This window comes from Tympanuchus pallidicinctus, unplaced genomic scaffold (assembly GCF_026119805.1).
Source record: "Tympanuchus pallidicinctus isolate F22 unplaced genomic scaffold, pur_lepc_1.0 scaffold1, whole genome shotgun sequence".
Lineage (NCBI taxonomy): Eukaryota > Metazoa > Chordata > Aves > Galliformes > Phasianidae > Tympanuchus > Tympanuchus pallidicinctus.
Window position 1 is genome coordinate 23,613,967 of NW_026294618.1, and position 16,160 is coordinate 23,630,126.

General features: G+C 40.1%; 1 protein-coding gene and 1 long non-coding RNA gene across 22 annotated transcripts in view; both read right to left on the bottom strand.

The window, feature by feature from the left end:
- Nucleotides 1-425: 425 nt before the first annotated feature.
- On the bottom strand, nt 426-8,211 carry LOC128086369 (uncharacterized). The gene is made up of 3 exons (XR_008209350.1): nt 6,155-8,211; nt 5,973-6,078; nt 426-5,893 (listed from the first exon to the last, which is right to left on the bottom strand). It is a non-coding gene; the product is annotated as an uncharacterized LOC128086369 (long non-coding RNA).
- A 1,595-nt stretch (nt 8,212-9,806) lies between these two features.
- Nucleotides 9,807-16,160, bottom strand: part of DST (dystonin) — a 293,579-nt gene continuing 287,225 nt past the window's right edge. For 18 of the 21 annotated variants that reach the window (XM_052694767.1, XM_052694838.1, XM_052694728.1 and 15 more), the window contains 4 exons: nt 15,804-15,997; nt 15,250-15,360; nt 12,598-12,721; nt 9,807-10,876 (listed from right to left, as the gene is read on the bottom strand). In XM_052694767.1, coding sequence (XP_052550727.1) covers nt 10,611-10,876; nt 12,598-12,721; nt 15,250-15,360; nt 15,804-15,997 — 695 coding nt within the window. In that variant the 3' untranslated portion in view covers nt 9,807-10,610. The remainder of the gene's footprint in view (nt 10,877-12,597; nt 12,722-15,249; nt 15,361-15,803; nt 15,998-16,160) is intronic. The other 3 variants (XM_052694860.1, XM_052694849.1, XM_052694797.1) reach the window with 1 other exon arrangement.

Below are 16,160 nucleotides of genomic sequence, written 5' to 3' on the forward strand. Positions count from 1 at the left end.
TGAATTTCACTTCTTGGTTTCACTCAGCACAAGGAGCAGGAGTAAACACTGCAGTTTTTTTTCCACTCAGAACCACCAAGTCCAAGTCCAAGTCAAACTGCCCCTTATGAGCAAGAAATGCCATTTCTATTTTTGCCAGCTCAGCTAGTCACCACTGCAGATACAGCCTTCTATTTGGCAAGAGGGGAACAGTGCTGGCAAAGGGCCGTAACCACTTCACCAGAGGAGACAATAAGGAGTTCTAGACTTTCTAACCATTGGAGATTTGGGAGAAGAGTCACCACCAGAAGTGCTGCACACAGAATGTGCTTTGTTATATTAACATTTGTTGAAAGCACAGCATTACCAAAGCATTTCCGAGGCAAACCAAGACCAGCCAGGAAACTTCCACGTACCATATTTTTCAGATTTCCAGTAATTTGACATTTATTTTAACTACAGAATGATCGCCAACACAAGTGCTTTTTAGTGGTGCTTTCAAGATCTGCATCAAAAAACACAAAAGCTCACAAAATGCCCTGATATCACTCAACTTGAAACACTAGCTTCTTCATACCATTCTGCAATGTCTTAGTGAGTAAGGGCTCTCTCAATGTTGTATCAGCTTGAAGAAGCACTGTTCATTTTCTGCTTTGTTGCGAGCCAAGGCATAGCTATTGCAAGATACGACATAAATCTTAGACTCCTTGTTTTCTTCTGGCCAACGTCTCCCACTGAAAGATTAAAGAAAAGCCTTGACAGAAAGCACAGCTAAACACTGACATAAGAAATATAAAGGGATCTTGATTTTTAGCCATCTTTCTCCAGGCTTGACTAAATCAATCTTAAGTTCATTCCCCACACACCCAAAAGCTCAGAGTAGGAAAACTGCATTGTGCTACATTTCTAGCTGCTCATAAACTGACTGGCAGGTTCTATCAGCTATTTCTACCTGAACTGCATGCTTTTTTCTGACTTGGATCGGAACTTACACTTTAATATGCTTTTCCTTTATCATCCATCACAACAGGATTTTCTCTTTGCATCTTTGGATAGGCAATAGAATAGGACAACATCTTTGTCTACACTCACATGGATTTCTGCCTTATTTCTGCTATTCTAAGAAATATGAATAAATTATGCTATAATTTTCTCCGACACGCATTGTTAACTAGATCATTCCAGTGATAGACACAGCTGGTGCTCCAATCTGGGACTACAAATAGAAATTTATACGGTACAATTTATGGCAAAAATGTTTCCTTATAAGCTAATATCACAACAAAATTATGTGTTCTCTCAGATTTTAATCCAACTGATTTTATCTCTAACTCTACCTTCCAAACAATAAGCACAGCCATGTGCTGGACTGCAAATGACCTCAGTCTGGCAAATACATGCAGATGCACTTAACCTGAAAAAGCCACCAACAGCCCCCAGAACAGAACTCACCAAATCAATGGTGTGTAGCTGCCTAAAATTTTGCCTATCCAACAGGTGCTTCTAAATATTTTCAGGGTTTCAACACGTATACCCCATATAATTATGGCACAATTACATATTCTTTTCCATTTTTTCCTTAAAAAAAAAAAAAAAAAAAAATCAAACAGCAGTTGAATGACATCACTGTGCCTAGATTCAAACTCCCTCAACACAATTTGATCACTCCACTCAGCTGAAAATATTTGTCTTTATTTATGTAGATTTGGAGACTATGTTTTACACCCTAGGGTTTAATAACAGAAAAAATAGTAATGAGGGCCAAAGACTGACTAGCTATGTATAAAGTAACATAAAATAAAAAGACACTCCTATATAGAGCACATCATATATCCAAGACAAGAAAAAGATTCCTTAACTATTGCCATTTTGATTGAAAATCTTGGTTCTGCACCACAGGGCAGTGGATATGGAACAGGCTGCCCAGAGCAGTGGGCACATCCCAGAGCTGCTGGAGTTCAAAGAGCATTTGCACAATGCTCTCAAACACAGGGATTGAATTTTGGATAGTCCTGTGTGAAGCCAGGATCTGGATGCCACAACCCTTGTGAGAACCCTTCAACTTGGGATATTCTATATCTTGTGGAGTAGCATAAATCCTCGTCTATCTCCACCAAACCACAGGGCTAAAGGTGATTGGATTGTCCTACTTTCACTTCTGGTGAAGCTCAGAGCTGAGGATGCTGTTACACAGTTACATTGTACAACTTCAGAAAACAAGATCAAGTTTCTCAAATTCCCAACTTCCCCACTTTTTCAGAAAAATTTGGGGTTGCAGAGAAGCTACTCAGGTTTCTGCCAAAGAGGAAACACAAGAGCAGCTAGTAGGCTGTGTTGCTACTGATGACTATTCCTAACTAATTAAGTAGCTATTCACTTGCAGATTTATAAATTACTCTATAGATTGCTTCATGATACATAACTTCATGATACAGCAGTTAACTGAAAGAAAATGTCAGTTCTGAGGTGCTTGGTGATAGAAAATGAACGGTCCAACATGCACAGGACCTTCCCAGAGCCAGTATGGCCTGGATGTAGAAAAATAGGACTTCTCATTGCTGGGGGTAAAAATGCCTAGCTATCTCAAAAGCCTTGCCCCCATGACATTGGGCCCACAAGCTGCTGCCTGCCACACACACTGCCTTGCAGAGCCACCAACTCAACACATTTCATCACCCTCTACCACATAGAGGACAAAGTTTCTGCCTATGTTGACTTAATGGCATTACTCCTTCATTCGGTAGAGTGTATGCTGGCCATAGCCCTATGGCCCTGCAGCTGATACATCCTAACTGAGCATTTGGGCCAGCACTGACCAGGGTTATTTTACTGGATGAGATCACAGCAATATTTTTGGAGAGCTATACGCAGATGACTGGAAAGCTCTCGTGTGGAAAGTTTTAAGGGTACCAAGGACTGAATGCTCACACAGGGGCCAAAGTTTTCACCACTTATTAAGAGCTTTTCCATTGGTGAGAGTTATGTTAAAATTCCTTCGCATCATGAAGACCCATCCCCTCCCCTAAAATCTGGAAAGACTTAAGACCTCGTTAGCAGGGAAAAAATAAATAACTAAATAAAGAGGTGGAAAACAAGCTAAAGATTATTTCCTCATGATTTCACAGCCCCAGACCCCACTACCAAACAGCAGGTAAAGGCAGTATATAAGAGGTAAAGAATACTGTAAAAAAGAAATCGCACAGAAAAGCCTGTGCTGAATAGGCGACCACATCAGGCAACTTTTCAGCTTGACGATGCTGCAGCCAAGCCAATGACCTTCCCCAGTGCTTGGCAGCAATAACAAGCAATCTCCTCCCGACAGGCCATTGCTCCATACACGGCCAGGCCCCGAGGCCAGAGACAGCTGTGTCGCCAGCCCACGCAGGGCCCATAGCAGCATCATCCTGCTTGTGAGGTTCAGCCTGAGTTCAGGAGCCGTGGCTCACACACCCTTGTCGCCATCTGGCCAAGGAAAGCATCACTCGGGCTGCTGTTACAGAGCGATGCACACAGGCTGCAAAGTTCAGTTTGCTCATTTTAACAGGAAATGCGACAGGGTTGCTGTGCAGTTCAAAACAACTAGAGCAGGTATTTGCAAACGTACTCTGTGAGGAAAAAGCAGCAGCACAACGAGTGGAAACAGCACTCACTGCTAGCATTTCGCCTTTCTCCTGAAAAAAGGCATTAGACTTGACTAATTAATTTGTAATTCACTGCATCTCTTCATATTTTAACAGAATAAATTAAATCTGCCTTAAAATGAATACGTGTGTTTTGCCCTTAAGTTCAAACCTTATTCTGGTTTCATCTCCAACTGAAAACAATTCAAAGACACAGTGTTCAGCAAACACTTTCTGCACCCAGAACTTAACACTTGGTTAATTATTTGTATTTTTCTTCCTTCTAGAAAAGAGAACAGTTTACAAATAACCATGCTAAACTGAGCTTATTTAAGATGCAAACAAAGAAAATAAAATGCACTGAAGTAATGTCATGTCTTTGGGGAAAATCCTGTTGCATTATCTTCTCTGGAAGAGAAACACACCACTGTGCTATTCTGTTCAATGACTTACGGGTGTAAGCAGTTTGGGTCTCAAGGACATGCGTGGCCTGCCAGTGTCCCATGAAAGATGTGTTCACTTACACTGATACACACAGACCTCTAACAGCTCTCAGAAAGAAGTTATCAGAGAATCCAAAGAAAATGAGATTGCATGTAAGATGGGCAGCAGTGCTGCAGGGAACATTTTGGTTCATACCTGATTTTGATGCTGAAAGATAGAAGAATCGTCCAAAAGTTCCCAAAGCATTTGACAGAAATGAAAGAACTGGATTCTCTTCCCCTCTTACATGATTCCCCTAAATGTGACCAGGAATGGTGCTGGATTATGCGATGTTCCATGATTTGCATATACCTAAAACATACTTAGTATGCCAAAAGGGTATGTAAGTGATAAAAGCCACAATGATTTCAAAGCTTTGGTGCTGAAAATCCCCCCCCTTTACACTTGGATAGAAATAAACCCATTAATTTGGGGCGGGATTCACTCTACTAAAAGCTAGTTGGCTGGGGCTGAGCTAGTCACCATGGGCCCCGTGCAGTCAGCAGAAAGCAATGCACACCTCCCGGGAGGCAAGATGAATCACAGCAGTGTAGTGATGCTTTTTCCAGAGCACCCTTCCAACAAGGCGCTGCGGGAGCCTCAAAGCCAGCGCCCGTAGCTTTATGTTAAAATCTGTCAGGGGCTCCACTGCAGACCTCTTTCTTCCTTTAGCACCATTAAAACCACTTTCTTCAACACTGCTTTCCTTAGCTTTTAACATGCTATTTACCCTCATTAAGACCTTACTTCCGATCCTGTAAGTGCTTACTTCAACAGCTTGTGGTGAGCAGCCTTGTTGAAGTCTTCAGAAAGCCATGTGGTCTATCTCAATGTCCATGGACGCCGACTGATCCTTTCAGGAGCTTTCCAGGCAGTTTATAAGGCATGCTTTCTCTCTAGAAACTAAATCAATTCCTCTACAGCATATTTCTTCAGGTTTCCATTAGTACATCATTTATTATTACTTTCACCACTTTTTCCAAGCCCAGACTGATCAGCCGTTTCCTAGACCTAACCAGTGCCTTTTAAGAAAAGAGCTGGCATTCTGTTCAGCACTGTCCAATCCTCTCAGAACAAGTCTATCTGAAAGGAAGGCTACAAACAGCAGCACAGCTGCTTCACCCTCCTGCAGGAGGCTTGGGTGAATAGTACCTACTGCTGGTAGTGCTATCTTGTTCTGTTTATTTAACTGATAACATTTCCACCAATTCAAGTTTGAAGCTCTTCCAGCCAGCTAATGAGTTCTCTACATACATACCAGCTTATATTTTTTCCCTCCTCATTTTGAACATACTTGTTTCCCATCTTAAACTTGGATCATAGACTTTTAAATACAAGAATATTGCTTTATCATATGAATTCACTGCTTTTTAAAATAACCCAGACAGCACAAACTTCCACAAGTCCCTAGATAACTGTCATTCTGCCAATAAAAAGATGATTTCGAAATGCCACGATCAAGCCCCAAGAAAAGGTGATGGGGGGGGAGAGGACGAAGAGAGAAAGATGTTAGATACTTTTCTAAATGCTGTAAACATATAATGACCTCTTTGAAAATAAAAAAAAAAACAAACAACAACTCCTCCAAGTCAGTGCTTCCTGCCAGGAGACAGCTATCACCACTCTGGTTGCCTCTTCCCAGAGGAAGAAAATACAGCGTTGATGTTGACAGGGCCTGATTTATGGTCTGAGGTTCTTACTCATATTCAGTCATCCCAACATTAAGAACACATCTATTAACTTGCTTGTACTTACTCATCCAGGATGCCAGTTAGATTACACAATTTACCTCCATCATTCTTCCCTTCAGCCTTCAAATACAAAAGCACAGCTTAGCACCACAAGCTACAATTCAGACTATTTAAACAATTTCAGTTCAGAAGAACCTACTTAATTGTGGAAGTATGTGCCCCAAGACTCTTCTAGCTTCAGGTCAGATAAAACTTCATTTGCAGCAGCCAAGTTTCAGAACAAGTCTTAACAGAAGGACTTGCGTCTACATAAAAAAAATTTCACCCTGGGATCAGCTACGAGGCATTTTCATACAGGTTGCACGTAATTTAAACTGGTACCTCATCCAGTTTTCTGAAAAGCTGCTTTTCCTCTGCAATATTCCTCTTTTCAACAAAGATAACTTTTTTTTCCCCTACAGATCAGTAATCCATCTGCATTTAACCTCCCAATGCCTTCAAAGAACACTATCACTAAGAAAAAAAAATCAAGCAAACAGGCCAACCACCCCTCCCACCTGTATCTGCAAACAGCTTATTCAAATTCAGTAGAGAGGATAATTTTCATTAGGAAAGCACCTTTCCTTTGTTCTTCAAAATTTCATTCAACCTAATGCCTTTTAGCCCACAATAAGAGCAAACATCAAGCTAAACACCTTTACCTGGAATGAGATCAGGTGCTAACATACAGCCTAAGAACTGGGAACACCTGGGAGCTGTTAGGGCAGCTGTGCTGCAATGAGGCAGACCCAACAGATGTTCTCAAAATGCTTGTTTTCCATTCTTGTGGTTATTTAAAGAGCAGTATAGAGAGCGTTCAGCAGTGTGTCCTCTCATCATGTGCTATATTCAACATAGATGAGCACTATGGTCCCTCTCATAAATGTGAGCTATTGGTGCAAGCAATTGATTGCAGACAGTCTTCCTGCTTGACAGGGTAGATGTTGGTAGAAGCAGCTCCTGGTTCAAATACTGCTGCTGCTGAGTATGGTATGGCATAGCTACTTGCACCAGCTTAAGAAATGCATTCATTTTTTAAATTTAAGATCACAGATACCCTCATCTCTACGCTTTTGTAAAGCGATGTGCTGCAGGCAAAGCCTCAATTACTGTCATCTATTACATTAGCATGTAACTAAGAGGTTTATAGTATAAACTACATTGAGAAAGCTGTAGACTATAAGGCATGACTTGCTCTTCTACCTGCATTATTTTTACTTGCAGGTTTCATCTGTAGATTTTTTAACATCTTAGAGACATGTGAAGACATGAAAAACAGCAGTGCATAACAAATTAAATGAGAGAAAAGGGAGCTAAGAACTGAACCAGCTTTTCCCAGTGCTAAATACGCCTCAGACACTGAACCGGTTCTCACAGTCACTAGCTTTTCAATACTTCCTTCCTCCCTATTGCCACTGTTTCTTTGCTGCGCTGAAAAAGCTCAGAACTTACAGATACAAGAATCTAGACCATGCTAAAGCGTTGTTCGTACAGCAGACTGGGTGAATTTGTGTTCAATTTCTGTTGGAAAATAATAACAGGGAAGGAAATGCATCTGCTGCAATTAGGTAAAAACACACGTGACAACAGTGTGGACTTGGTTATAGGGCTTCTATAGACCCTTCCTCTCATTTATGCTGGGAACATAGAAAAAATGTTTTTGAATTACAGGAAAATGAAACAGAATAGCACAGATTTCTTTATAAAGTGAGTTCAACAAAAAACAAGTTGTTTATCTCTTAATGTGGTTTCACATCCCTTAGATTCTGCTGGTAGGTGGCATCTCTGACTCACTGAGACTTCAATAATTTCATTTTCTTCTTGGTAAGTCTTTGGCCACCAGGACAGCAGTCAGCTAATCCTCATTTCTACACTCTTTACTCCTAACAATTAAGCGTATTTCCTAGAATGTCAGGGGGAAGTTCTTCACTAAGAGAGTGGTAAAGTGCTGGAACAGGTTGTCCAGAGAGGCTGCGGATGCCCCGTTCTTGGAAGTGCTCAAGGCCAGGCTGGATGGGGCCCTGGGCAGCCTGATCTAATACTGATCTAGCGGTTATCAGCCCTGCCATGGCAGGGGGTTGGACTTGATGATCCTTGAGGTCCCTTCCAACCCAAGCCACTCAATGATTCTATGAAGACATGCGTACCTAATCTAAGACGAATCATCACTTGCAATAGAAGCCACACTTCTGGCACAGTGAACTGCTCTGTCTACTTGGGATGCAGAGCCCTTATCACTGCAAAGCCCACAATATGTCTTTCCCATTGGATTCTGAAGGCTTGTTTTTGTGTCATAGAAATGCAGAAGGTTCAGTGCTTATTTTCTTCATTTTGGAAAATGTCTTCATTTTGGGAATTCTTACATCAATCTAAAACATTCAAACTTTTTTTTTTTTTTTTTTTTTTTAAGGTAATCATACATGGTATTAGAGTTTGAGAAAAATTTGGACTTTTAACAGGAGAATTCTCAATCCCTTTTAATCTATTATCAGACAGGTTTCCAAAATGGAACGATTCTCAGAAACCCTTCAGTTAGCTTCTCCATTTTGCCAGCCCCAGCCTCCACAGCTCTGCAGTAGCCAACAAGTTACAGAAACCAGGTTAGTCACTGGGTTCTTCAGTCTACACTGGATTTCTCAGAATCTGGACACAGCTTTAATATTTCTGTAAGGTCACAACGTAGCAATATGCACATATAAGTAGCGTATTTCATTAAACGTTATGAATATGTGTAAAGCTAAGACCAGAGAATAAATTCAGAGTGCTTCAGGCATACACCAACACTACTCCATGAAGACCAGAGCTCATGGAGTGACAGAATATCCCGAGTTGGAAAGCACCCATAAGGACCATTGAGTCCAGCTCCTGGATCCATACAGGACCACCCAAAATTCAAATACTACATCTGAGAGCATGGTTAAAATGCTTCTTGAACTGCAACAGTCTTGGGTCTGTTACCACTTTACTGAGTGATTCAGCAAATGCGTGTGCTCCTTCCAGGCCTGCTGCAGTAAGATGTGTCATCAGCGCTGCTCGCTGTGCAATAGAGGCCACATGGCCTTTCACTAGGGCCTGCCCCAGGCTATGTATTTTTCTTTCCCCTAATTCCACCATCTGCTTTCTCACTCAAGATCTCATCCACTGCACTTTTCCTTTTTGCTCCCTGGTGGAATTTCCTGCCTGTTTTCCACAAACACTCGTAGCCTCTCCGCGCACACCGGAGGAAATCCTGACACAAGAGGATTTTGATTGATTGAATCTTCTTTTGAGAATTATTTTTTCTGTTCCTCATGAACTGACTGGGGGATTCAACTCTGTATTTTCAGAAAGCTCTTGTTTCTAATGAGAATCTAGTTAGCAGAGAATGCAGATGTCATATTGCCTATAGGTAATCAGCTGAACACTAGGAGACCCATCATAAACCAGCCTTCTCCTAACATTCTTCTACTTAAAGCTATGGCATTTTTTGGTACATAAACAGTCAGACCTAAACTGTCTGATCTGTCAAACTAGCTGAACTTTTAGTGTGTCCTTCTGATATTATCAAAGAGCATTTTGAATCTCTAAGGATTCTGTCATTACTACAGCATCCACCCAGCTGTTGTACAGCACTCCTATCTCAAACTGCATCCTTTTTCCATTAAAAATAAACTATTATTCTCTCAAATGAATGAATCGCAAAAATATTTCATTGACAAAAAGAGCAACAGAATTACTCTTTAAGCCTTTCATACATGGTGTATATATATCTCACAGTTTAACATGGAGAAAATAATTATCAACACACAATAATTATACATAATTTCATATCATCTGATATGTGCAATTTAGTGTTTTATTAAACACAAAGAGCAACTAACCCAAATGTGATTGCTGTTAATTGGAAATTACATTAAAGTCTATGTTCCTATGGTAATTATCATTTGAAATAACATGTGCCCTAAAATGTAATGCAGAAATTGATCTTTCTGTGAAATAAGAAATACTGTAGAAATAAAGTTAAGGGACATGTTTATTTCAGAGCCTTCTGCAAGCAAAATTGCTTTGATACAAAATGAGTTCAATAATAATACAGTGCTACCATCCACTCAAGCAAAAGAAAACCTCACATTTACATGAATGCACTTTATATTGATATTCTTATAGAATAATAGTTCCGATATCCAGAATGTGTCTGGCCTCACCGAAAGCAATGGCACAGAAACGCTGCAAGGTATTGGAGTATCATATCACTGGCAAGTGCTTAACTGTGTGAGTTCTCTGAGAGATGCTGTATAAATAAGGGTACTGTGACTGTGGGGCTGTATTCCTCGGTAGCTTTGACACACGTCCTTTAGTGTTTGTTTCATTAGCTCAAAATGCACAATTGTGTCTTTTGGCTTTTTAGTATTCTTTTTTTTTTCTTTTTTTAAAGAAAAATCTTGAGGTATCCTTTACTGTTAACTAATGACATAGTGATAGGTCTATTTTCTTCAGGCTCCAGAGATTTACTGTACATTCAGTACACTGTACATTTGGTAATTACTTTTTAGTGTACTTTCTACACATTACTGTGTACAACTGTTAGTTTACATTAAAACTCTTCTCCCCTCCTCACAGGATATGGCATAAACAAAAACAAATCTGACAAAAATTATACACATAAAATAAGAAGACAAATACACAAATAAGGCCATCTGCAGAATTAAAAATCCACCTCTTGCGATATTTCACAACGATTTCTACAGAATATTTTACATCTTACGAACTTAAATACTTAACGCAAAAGGAAAAAAAAACCCTTATGAAGCTAATCATATTATCTCTTCAAGGACCTGTCCAATTTGCTGGCTATCGGCCTTCTCTGGGGAGTTGGAATTTTAGAAGGCTTGGCTGATCCTGGCCGAGAACCTGCTCGGGGTGTCGGTCTGCTTGTAGCTGGGACAGTCTCTGACATATCTGAGCATACAGACTGGATTTCTGAAATATCAAAGTCAGATGCATCGCTGCCTCTGCGGCTACTCGACCTGCTGCCAGCCTTGCTTCCCGCTCGGCTCCCAGGTCTGCTTGGAGTTCTCCTGGTTTCTAGAAAGAAAAGGTACCCAGCAGCATTAGAGGTACAGATGCAAAAGGTGTGCAAGTCTCTGCTAAGTCTTTGGCAATCCCAAAAATTTCTCACAGCACAAAGTAGATTTCAGACTTCTGCCAGATAAGCCAGACGATAATCAAAGTTGCCCTTATACTAACACAACAGCACAAACAATGCTGTCTTTCACTAAAAAGAAGGGAAAATGCAATAGAATGCTGAGACGTAGGAAATTTATCGTTGGCACATCCAGTTAAAGAAAATCATCCTGCCAACTCTTCTAGGCATGTATTATCTATTGATTATGAACAGCTAGATCCTTTCTTTCTTAACCATTTTCTCAACTATGAACTGGAACATTTAAGTATCTGGCATCTCCAAGAACTGAAGATTGATGAATCAACATGGGTTGATAGTGATAAGACAAGGAGGAATGGTTTCAAACTAAGACAGGGGAGGTTTAGGTTAGATATTAGGAGGAAGTTTTTCACACAGAGGTGGTGATGCACTGGAACAGGTTGCCCAATGAGGCTGTGGACGCCCCATCCCTGGAGGCATTCAATGCCAGGCTGGATGTGGCTTAGGGCAGCCTGGTCTGGGGGTTGGTGACCCTGCAGGTAGCAGGGGGTTCAAACTAGATCATTGTGGTTCTTTTCAGTCCAGGCCCTTCTATGATTCTATGAACACATGAATAAGACATGCAGATGACAACCTCATTTTTCAAATGTATACTTCTACCCCACCGTCTTTTTGTTTTCCAAATCAAAACCACAATATTGAAAGCTGCAAATAAACAAGGGAAGACTGTACATTCTCCCAAAAAGACAGACTTAGTAAATGAGCTCTCTGCAAGCCTTCTAAAGTGAAAGCTTGTCCAGACAATGTGCCATGAAGAAAAAAACCACAACAAAGAATCTTAAACAGAAAAACATTAATGTGGGTTTTCATAATTTTCCAATTACTTATTGAATCTTTTTTGATCTCGACAAATCTGATTCCCTGAAAGGGCAAAGAATAACAAGCTGAAATCTCAGCTGGCTCATTTTTCCATATCACCTCTAACTTAAAAGATATGGTCTGTTTGAGCAGGATTTTCCAGTACTGTTCGGTAAGCTCCATAGAGCTCAAGACATGCAGGAAATGTAGTACAGCTATCTCCTGCTCTCAACACCCAGCCAACCCTGCTCTAAAGATCCTGGAAGAGCACAGCTTCACACTTTCTGTTTTTTATACACTGTTTTTAAAATCTCTAGAGGATATTCCATTAACAAGGTCATCTACAGCTGCTCCCTGCAGCTCTTCTTGCAATGAAAACAGACAAGTCATGATTAAATGACCCCTTTGCTCCATCACAGTTGAACATCACTTGGACACTGAAGTTATTTTCAAATGTGAAAGTGAAGTAAACTCTTTATTCTTAAGCAAATGCTTCTTTCTTAATTCTTTAGGCAGAGATATTGGAGATAGCATCACCAAGAATTTCTGTCATGAATTTGCACATCTGGCACTGAATATAACATAATTGCTGTTCAACCATGTGAATAAAAGACCATTACCCTGATTATGTGCAACCTTGGCAATGATAATGTGGAAACAATAAGATAATTACTTCTTCCCACTCTTCCAACTAATCTTCCTCACATTTCAAAGCTGACTCACGGGTATCCAGGTAGCCAAATAAAGCAAGGTGTACATCAAGCTTTGAAGTTAGGAAACTCACCTGCAAACTGAGCTCTGACTCTGGTAGCTGCTGTGGACAGGATGCCACTGTCTTCTCCAGAGTGGAAACCCTTCCCTGATAGATATCCTGGCAGTCTGAGTTTACTTCCTTGAATAGGTGTTCCCTATTGAAAAAAGAACAAACAAACAAATATTCTCTGTTTTTGCTACTGGAGATGTGGCCAAGTAATAGGTGTTACATAGCTTGGAACATGATTATCTTAGCAACATTCACTGTGAATCTGAAATACTGGTTTGACTCAGTATGGACATTTTTAATGAAGTGAAGCTCTGAACATTCTTTTAGTAGTTAGTTTTTGAAATAGTCTAAAAGTAAATCAAGAAACAGTTTAATAGGCTACTTGACATTAAAATCTAAGCCATTGTGTGTACTTCAGTGCACATATAAAAAGAAAAGTGCTACTTTCTTACCATTAGTTAAAAACATAGGATTAGTTGATGGTACATGACTTCAGTTAATGAAGCAGCTGAAAATTTACGTCTGTATAGCTTGACCTTCCACCATTCTAATTGTTGCTGTAGTGCATTTGTTTCAATTTTATAAATACCTGGTAGTATATATAAAACATAACTACCTAATTTCAAAATCTTTTGCCACAGTGCAGAAGAAAAACACACAACTAATTCAAAAAGTCCTTGCTGTCAAAACATTGCCTGAAACATCTCTGCTCCATAGCTTTACCTGCCTTTCTCATTTCTGAAATAAAACAAGCTTTGATTTATTATCAGCCCCAAACAGGAAGATTTCTTTCAGTGCCACAAGAATGAAATCCCCATTTCTCAAATCACAAAACACACATCGCATACTAGATAGGAGTTCTATGCAAATAAGAAGAAAACCACAATGTTCCCATTAATTTAGTCAACTGAAAAATATTAAGTAATTATCCCAAAAGAAGAAATACTTCATTGATGAATATGGCCCTTGAAGTGGCCCAGACCCCCAGGACCAGTGTTCCATGCCTTTGATCCATACAATGGTGGGGTAGAATTGGGTATTGAAAACCACAGTCCACAGAGTGAGCTGGGAGCTGCTGGAAGCTAAGCCCTGAGCAGGGGCCCAGCAGGGGCTGCCTGGCTGCAGCTTCTGGCCCTCCGCCAGCCAGGACCACTTCTGGCACAGCTGAAAGAAAGAGCATACTGATGCTACAGAGCAGACAATCTGCTTGATCTGACAGGGATGGTCACAATATTAACTCTCTTTAAAGCCAAGTACAAATAGTTAGCAGGCTAAGATTGTCCAGCTAGCCACACCTTAGAAACCTCTACAGAAACTGCTTGGGATGATTAACAGAAAGGGAAATCTCTTCATCACCCTGACAAAGCTGCTGCACTTTGGTGAAGGCCTTGGGATAGAATAACCAGGACAAGACAAAAAGAGATCAAACTTGTTCTTCATTTTTGCCCTACACCCATTGCCAGTCTACACGTACAATACTTGACTGCTCTTGGGCAGAAAATGCAGCAGAATGTCTCAGAAATTCTCTACCCCCAATCCCAATCATTTCATTTATAATCTTAATTCATGGTGTTTTACATAAAAGAAACTCGGTTAAACTACTGACAGTTGTAACAGCAGATGAGAAATACAGTGCCCCCATTTGAAATCAATGCCATTTGCTTTCACATCATGCATATTTCTTGTATCTGTTAAGTACCATCAATTAATCTTACAATTATTTATCAGCTAAGAGATGAAAATACAGTAGATTAGAAACAGACAACTGATTTTATTTTGTGCTGTTGCTAATCATCCAAAGCAACAGCCTTGCATTGCGTGCTTGAAGTAATGTATACATACATATGCTTGCAGTGTGCACAAAAAATGCACCCATTTGCACAAGGAGGGAGTGAAAAGTTCTTTATGCATCTTTGAGCAAAGCCACACAGAGGTCATGTAAATTTAGCGCTGGAAGGTATCAAATGAACAGCAATAGACATGAAAGTGCAGACTTGTGAAAAGCAGATACAAAAACGGGGATGGCAGTTTAAGCTTCTCCACACTGAGCCCTCTATCCAAACTAGGGCAAGAGTAACACCTACAAGTAAAAAGTCAGTTTGCAGCTGCTCCAGCTGCAACCTTTTCTCTGCCCGCAGTGACATTAGAGAAGACACTTTGGCTCTAAGCCCATTCAAATTTTTGGCCATTCAGCTCAATTACCAGCACAACCTTAGTTGCTATACTGGCAGCTTTTATTTAAGCCATAGTCTGGAAAAAAGACCCAAGCTCATTTCCTGTAAGTCATCAAATAGCTTTCTCATTAGAGCAATGACTGGTCATTACCCCCTTAGACCACACTTTCAGCTGTTGGGAAAATTTCTGTATCACCATGAGTATTTTGTGCAATCTTGTTTACAAAGATTGATTATCTCTTTATTTAGTGGCTTTTCATAGGAGATGAAAATTAATTGAGTTTTCAATTTTTGAAAAGTAACAAACAGAATATAAAAAGAAGTCTTGGGGAAAAAAAAGGCAATGAATGAATAAGTTGCAAAGGCCTAAAATAAAGTCAACGCATTAATATGTAAGGGATGTTGCAGCACTGAAGCACTGAAACTCTAGTGGTTGTTAGTGAAGTTAAAGTTTTAGTGAAGGAAGATGATTAGACTAGAATCTCTATCCTTACTGTACCTCTCCAGATGACCCTTGATAGTCTGAGGATTCTGCTGGCTTAGAAGGAGTTGACGTTTTGCTGTTTGTCAACCATGGTTTACCATAGTTGCGTGTTAAATGATGTGGTGTCTGTATGAAACAATGGTAAATCAAAATATGAAGGACAGTAGATGGAAAACAATGTCATGGAAAAGGCTTACACAGGGAGATCAAATCTCGTAGTAAAAATAAAAACTAAGTAGGAAGAGTTGATGACAAATGTTCTGAAACAGAGATGGCAGAGTTTATTTCTAATATGAATTGAGAGGTTTTTTGCTATTTCAGAGTTTATTCCCAAGTCATCAGTAACACGTTAAATACTTTTAGGAACTTAAAGGAAATTTTCTATTCCTGTGTTGCAAACAAACAGTAGGGGAAATACACTGAAAATACTTCTGATATCCTCACAGAATATGAAATAAAGTTGAGATGCTTCTTTCCTGTCATCTAGGGAAAGTTTCAATTTTGTTAAAGCAACAAAAAAACCTACATTCTGTTTGTTACACTATGTTGTTTTGTTTGTTTTTCCTTACCTTTGGTGTACTTGTAGCAACTGCTTGTGGTGGGGCAGCAGCCTGACTTGACAGAGAAGTAGACCTGTTGGGAGAAGCACCCCGTGAAGAGGGTCGTGATCTACGGCCTCTTGGTCTGAAAGCTGCCATGCTCTGACTGGCACCATCTGCCAAGATGAACTTCTCACGCAGCTCCACATTTGTCCTCCCTTTAGCTGCAGCAAAGAAGGGTGTTCATTTAGTGAGAGATGAAACTCACCAAGCTGTTTATTGTCATTTTCGCCATGCCGATTCCAACACATTTTTACAAGAAATAAAATGCATTACTGTGTAATGCATTTATTTTGGACACGGGAGAATTATGTGCAGAACTTGCTT